This window comes from Myotis davidii, unplaced genomic scaffold (assembly GCF_000327345.1).
Source record: "Myotis davidii unplaced genomic scaffold, ASM32734v1 scaffold993, whole genome shotgun sequence".
Classification (NCBI taxonomy): Eukaryota; Metazoa; Chordata; class Mammalia; order Chiroptera; family Vespertilionidae; genus Myotis; species Myotis davidii.
In genome coordinates, this window is record NW_006285483.1 from 2,209,839 (window position 1) to 2,216,614 (window position 6,776).

Sequence of the window (6,776 nt, forward strand, 5' to 3'; positions counted from 1 at the left end):
AGGCTTCTGTGGCAGAATTTCGCTGTTCTGCTCCTGTTGATAGGATGGCTCTGGAGACGGTGCCCAAGGACCTGCGGCATCTGCGGGCTTGTTTGTTGTGTTCGCTGGTCAAGGTATGTGTTGGGCCCTGGTGGTTCGGTGAGTGGAGACCAAGCTGAGGGGGAAAGAGGGTGAAACTGGGTGTAGGAAGCAGCTGGAGGCCATTGTTTACATCGGGGGAAGAGATATTGCAGCCGTAGGCAGGGAGAGGCCGTCCCGGCCTTTGAATCCTCAACTCTTAGCGCAGACCTGACCCTTAACAGACCTTCAGTGAACTTCTGTGGGGTCCGAATGACACTGGGAGTCAGAAGTGGGATCAGTATCAGAGGGAGTAGCTGGAGAGAGCGCCTGATCTTGAGGAGACGAGGGAAAGGAATAGAAAAGCACAGTTGGGAGCAAGGGCAGAAGGAATGTGAGGATGGAATCTAGGGACTGTGGGAGTGATGGGTGGGGGACCTGATGAGACAGCCAGTGTAGGCGGGTCTTATACTTGACCAGGTAGAGTGTGGAGAAAGCTGCTTTTTCTTTTGGTCTTGTTCACACTCACTTATCTTCTTCTTAAAATTCTCCCCTCATAGACTATAGACCAGTTTGAATATGATGGTTGTGACAATTGTGATGCATACCTTCAGATGAAGGGTAACCGAGAGATGGTATATGACTGCACCAGCTCTTCCTTTGATGGGTAAGTCCCTTTAGATTTTTTCATTCACTTCTACATTACTCTGCACCACACTACCAAGTGAATGTGGGGCAGACTTTTTTTTTAAATCCTCACTGGAGGATATGTTTTCATTGATATTTTTAGAGAGGGGATGGGAGAGAGAGAAACATTGAACAGTTGCCTCCTTTATGCGCCCAACGGGGGATCGAACCTGCACTCTAGGTATGTGCCTTGACCAGAAGTTGAACCCAAAACCTTTTGGTACGAGAGGATGCTCTAACCTAGCCACCCGGCCAGGGCTGGGGCAGACTTTTGACATAATTCTGATTCATATCAAAGTTATTTGAGACACACCGTCCAGTACAATAGCCACTAGCCGTGTGTGGCTTTGAGCACATGAAATATGGCTAATGTAAATTGAGATATGCTTTAAGTGTAAAATATACACTGATTTCAAAGATTTAGTACAAGGAAAAATAATGTAAAATATCTTATTTTTTATATTAATTAAATGCCAAAGTGATAACACTTTGAATATATTGGGTTAATTGAAATATATTATTGGAATTAGTTTTACGGTTTTGTCTTTTCTGTTTTAAGCATGGCTACTAGAAAATTTAAAGTAACTTGTGCAATTTCCATTATATTTTCACTGGCCATTTCTCCATTAGACTGTGAGCTCATTGATGGTAGTGTAGGGATTGTGTTTATCTTGTACACCAGGACCTGGCACAAGGCCTGGAAGATTATGGATGCTTAATAAATGTTTGTTGAATGCATGAAGATCCTTTTTGGAAATGAAGAGGAGAGAAGGTACAGTGATGGTAAAATATTTCCCCAAAGCTGATACTTTTAAATATAAGTTTTTCTTGTCAAAATTGTCCAGTGGGGAGAACAGGAAATGAGATAAACCTAAGTGGCCAGGTCTCAATTTTCCTTCCCCAAGGTAGGAGCCAGAGGGCAGTATTCTTTGGGGTTTAAGAAGGTACTATGGTGCCCTAACCGGTTTGGCTCAGTGGATAGAGCGTCAGCCTGTGGACTGAAGGGTCCCAGGTTCGATTCCAGTCAAGGGCATGTGCCTTGGTTGCGGGCACATCCCCAGTAGGGGGTGTGCAAGAGGCAGCTGAATCGATGTTTCTCTCTCATCGATGTTTCTAACTCTCTATCCCTCTCCCTTCCTCTCTGTAAAAAAATCAATTAAAAAAAATATTAAAAAAAAAAGAAGGTACTATGGTTTCTTTTGCCCGTAGGCCAGTGGTGGTTCTTCCTAATGCCGGGACCCTTTAATACAGTTCCTCATGTTGTGGTGACCTCCAATTTCATTGTTACAAATTGAACATATTTAAAGCATAGTGATTAATCACAAAAACAATATGTAATTATATATGTGTTTTCCAATGGCCTTAGGCGACCCCTGTGAAAGGGTCGTTCGACCCACAGGTTGAGAACCGCTGCCTTAGGCCAATTAGGGGTTTACACACAAACTGGGTGTGAAAGTTCACACAACAGCAATCACAGGCAATTGAATAGAAAAACTTGTTGATTGGATGAAGGAAAAACAGTTCTCCAATGATAGCATTTCGGAGGCAGTGATATATGGAAAATTCCTTTAAGGCTAGTTGGAGGTGGTTCTATAAATTTAAGAAAATAAGTGTTTATTTATAAATTAAACAATACAGTAGACATGAACTGTATGAGAAAGGTTGAAACAGAATCATTTGGGGTCTGGAAAGGATTACAGTGGAACCTCATTTCTGGAACTTAATTCATTCCAGAGGGCTGTTTGAGAAGCAATTTGTTTAAAAACGGAATCATTTTTTCCCTTTAGAAATAATGTAAATTGAGTTAATCCATGCTAATTGCTTTTTCTTTATCCAGTCAACAACAGTTTTTCTACCTATTCAATTGCCTGTGATTGCTGTTTTGTGAGCACTTTCACACCCTTAAGAATATTAGCACTCTTGATGGCCTCTTTACATTTTAAAATTGTGCTAATCCCCAATTTCACGAGTAACAAAAGCATTCTCTCCTTTGCTTGTAGCCTTTGAGACACATTTTGTTCTGCTGAGGTATCAGCATGAGAGGGTTGTCAGGTAGAAAGTGAAGTTTTGGTCAACAACTGAGAGCTTTTTTCTGTGAACCAAACTGAGATGGGAGATGTTCAAGGAACGACGCTTCAAATTTACATTATTTCTAATGGGGAAAAAATGATTCAGTTTTCGAACAAATTGCTTCTCGAACACCCTTCTGGAACGAATTAAGTTTAAGAAATGAGGTTCCACTGTACTTGCTAAAGTTCCTTCAAGGTGGACCAACTTCATTCCTTTTTTATTCCTTTTAAGGTAGTTTCTTCATTAATTTCTTAGCACTGTTTTAAAAAAATAACCCGCTGGCATGGCTCAGTGATTGAGCATCAACCTATGAACTAGGAGGTCAGGGTTAAAATCCTGGTCAGGGCACATGCCTGGGTTGTGGGCTCGATCCCCAGTAGGGGGAGTGCAGGAGGCAGCAGATCAATGATTCTCATTAATGTTTCTATCTCTCTCCCTCTCCCTCTCTGAAATCAATAAAAACATATTAAAAAATAAAATTAAAGAAATAAACTGCCTGGCTGGTGGGGTTCAGTGCTTGAGTTTCAACCTATGAACCAGGAGGTCACGGTTCCATTCTTGGTCAGGGCACCTGCCTGGGTTGCAGGCTTGATCTCCCAGTAGGGGGCTTGCAGGAGGCAGCTGATCAAAGATTCTCATCATTGATGTTTCTGTCTTTCCCTTCCTCTCTCTGAAATCAATAAAAACATTTTAAATAAATAAAATAACCAACAAGCCAAAATGGAGTCACTTTTGCTAAGCCATGGCACCAAACCAAAACTTACTAAGCAACCTAATCAAAGTTTCAATCAATCCTGGATTCTGGGCTTCCTCTCCTTGAACTGTTGTGCTGGCTGGGAACAGAGTAAAGGGGGTAAGTTCCTCCCGTCTTTCTCTTCAGTAGGTGAGGCTCTGGCTGACTTTCTTTTCTCCTCCTAGAATCATTGCAATGATGAGTCCAGAGGACAGCTGGGTCTCCAAGTGGCAGCGAGTCAGTAAGTATCTCCCATTGTCCTTATCCTGAACTAGTGTTGTTGCTGCCTCTTGGTCTGGGGGGCGGGGTGGTGGGCGCAGGGACTGGTCTTAAATTAGTGGGTAAGTGGCCTCAAGAGTGAGAAAGACCGGGTTGTAGGACAGACAAGGAAAGTATCCTGTATCCTGTCATTTAATATTTTGTTTGTTATTAATACTCACCAGAGACTGTTTTTTCCATTGATTTTAGAGAGAATGGAAGGAAGAGGAGGAAGGCGGGGAGAGGGAGGGAGAGAGTGAAAGGAAGGAAGGAAGGAAGAAGAGGGGAAAGAAGGAAGGAGGAAGGAGGGGAAGGAAAAGGAAAGAAGGAAGGAATGAATGAACTTCGGTTGGTTGCCTCCTGCATGGCATGTGCCTTCACCAGGAATGTAACTCATTACCCTCCAGTGCATGGGCCAATGCTCTAACCATTGAGCGCCTGCCAGGGCCTGTCATTTAATATTTATAGCCAGAAGAAGTGATTGCTTTTCTCGGAGTTGTAGCATTATTTTTATTTTTAGCTTAAGCCTCTATTTCGTCTTTAATCTTAACTCACTCTCACTGCAGCCTCTTTTCTTCTCTTTCAGGTAACTTTAAGCCTGGTGTGTATGCAGTGTCAGTCACTGGTCGCCTGCCCCAAGGTAATAATCATCATAATATAAGCCAATGTTTATTTACTGCACCAAGCTCTGTGGAAGTTCTTTATGTGACTTATCTCCAGTCCTCATAACTCTGAGGGAATCCAGGCACAGAGAAGTTAACCCGTTGTACGCCATGAGCGTCTGTAGACGCAAGCGGCAGCCCTTCCCCACAGGCCACGCGCGTCTATAAAAAATAATGTTTTCCCTAAGTGGCAGCCCTGGCCAACTTTAAAATCATTTTTCATGAGAATTTTTAGCTGGAAATACTCAAGAACATCCGAATTGTGAGTAATATATTGATTTTTATAATATTCATTGCAAATTGATTTTTTAAACTTAAATTCAAAATATCGTGACATGTGGGATGGTTTTCATTTTAGATGCATGGTAGTCAACTGATTAAATAACTTGCCCAAAGTTACCTGTATAGTAAGTGGGGAGCCAGAATTTTCACCCAGGCATTCTGACTCCAGAATCCTTGCTTTTGACACCTACAGTGTGTCTCATTTTCTTCTCATTCTTACCAGGTCATTACCACACACTTACCTGGATCTTCAGTGGTAACAAGCCAGGGACTTTCACTGAGCAGTCTAGGGATTCCTCCCTGCCCCCAAAGTGGTAGCTGAAGGACCTTTCCTATCTTCTTTACTCACAGTACCATTTTCTTTTTCTATCACAGGAATCGTGAGGGAGCTGAAAAGTCGAGGAGTGGCCTACAAATCCAGAGACACAGCTATAAAGACCTAGCAAGATGTATGGCTGCCAGTGTCTTTGCCACCGCCTCCGGCCTCTGCTTATTTATTGTTGTGAAACTAAATGGACAAATACTCCTCACTCTCCAATTCTGAGTCTCAACAGACTGATGAGAGAGCAGCACAGCGTGTTCCTGGGCCATTTTATCTTCTTTGGACTCTAGCTGGGGTAGGAGTGGTGTGGGTTGATGGATTAATAGAGTGAATTGAATGTGGAGGAGGATGTTTTTTTTCTACCCACACCTCTGGCTGCCTCCTTGCCCATGGTCAGGACTCTGCATCAAATGCCAATAAACGTGAACCCGTAGCCCATGAGAGATGTGTCTTGCCTCCTTCTTAGCTGGACACAGTAAGAACTCACTTCCCAGAGCAACAGAGGCCCTGCTGTCTGAGCCTCCAGGGTTGCAGCCTTGTAGTGTGCTTCCTTGGGTTTCATTGGAAGGTCTGCTGTTTGCAGTCTAGAAAATCCCATCATCCTGGTAGGCCTGTTGTCTGGGGGTTGCCACCTGCCCCTTAAAGAAATCCTGAGAGTTGGTATTCTTTACCACTTGACCATGTTTAGTTTAGTACTTTTTATCTTTTCCTACCTTGTCTGTTTTCTTTTTGCTGCTCTTCCTATACCTTAGGTCAGCCAGTGGCACCCATGACCTCTGCCCCCAGTTACCCACATTCTACCACATTCCCCTAACGGAGACCCCCAGGTGGCTGCTGGGTCTGGCCTGGCCAGTTTGTGCCTCCATAGGAAGGGGGCTGTTTCCTTTCTCCTCTGGCCTAGAAGGGGGTCTTAAATGATGCCATGTTATCAATGAGTTACTTGTTTTGGGATTAGACTTACCATAAATCCTGAATTTCTTAAATTTCCACAAAACAACCTATGAGTGTCCCCATTTTGATTTCCCTAGATTCCATGTTCTCCATCTGTAAATGAGAATGATTCCTCTGACAATTTACCTCAGGATTGTTGTGATTATAAAAATGAAGCAATGTGGGGACTCCCCCCTCCCCATGTGGGAGTCTGTGCTTGTTTCTCAATAAATTTCCATCTTTTCCTATTAAAAAAAAAATGAAGCAATGTGGAAATTCTACAACTTGTTTTATAAAAGTTACTAGGTACCCAGTGCACGAATTTGTGCACCTTGAAAGGAACTGTGGGCCGCAAGGCTGCAGGGGCACAGGGATGGGTCTCAGCCCATCCTCCGCACCCCTGCCGGGCCCTTCCTGTTGTGGCCCTCGGTCCCCTGTCTGCCAGCAGCCCCACTTCCACCGCCACCGCCGCTCCCAAGCGTTGAAGGCGCTGGCCTCACACCTGCTGAAGATGCGGAGCGATTGGGGCCGGTGCCAGCAGTGGGTACTAATGGGGCCGTGAGCAGGGCTGTCGCTGGCAGTGGGTATGAGGGCCAGGTGGGAACGTGGCATGCAGGAGCAAAGAATTTTCAGTAACTATCAGAGGCTTGCCTCAATAACAACAACCAGCGCCCCGCCTTGGTCTGGCTCACCTCTACCAACCCACTGTGGCCGACACCGGCGTGTCCACACTCTGCCGCCTGCCCCCGACAACTACCATGTTCCACGCGCGTCT

The 6,776-nt window shown here is 44.4% G+C and overlaps 1 protein-coding gene across 1 annotated transcript; it reads left to right on the forward strand.

Annotated features, from left to right (window-relative positions):
- The first annotated feature begins 6 nt into the window (after positions 1-6).
- On the forward strand, positions 7-5,512 carry SUPT4H1 (SPT4 homolog, DSIF elongation factor subunit). The gene is made up of 5 exons (XM_006756204.2): positions 7-113; positions 618-724; positions 3,733-3,788; positions 4,392-4,445; positions 5,125-5,512. Exons 1-5 carry the CDS (start codon positions 45-47, stop codon positions 5,190-5,192), a joined length of 354 nt encoding a protein of 117 aa, XP_006756267.1. The 5' UTR covers positions 7-44; the 3' UTR covers positions 5,193-5,512.
- Positions 5,513-6,776: the final 1,264 nt, after the last annotated feature.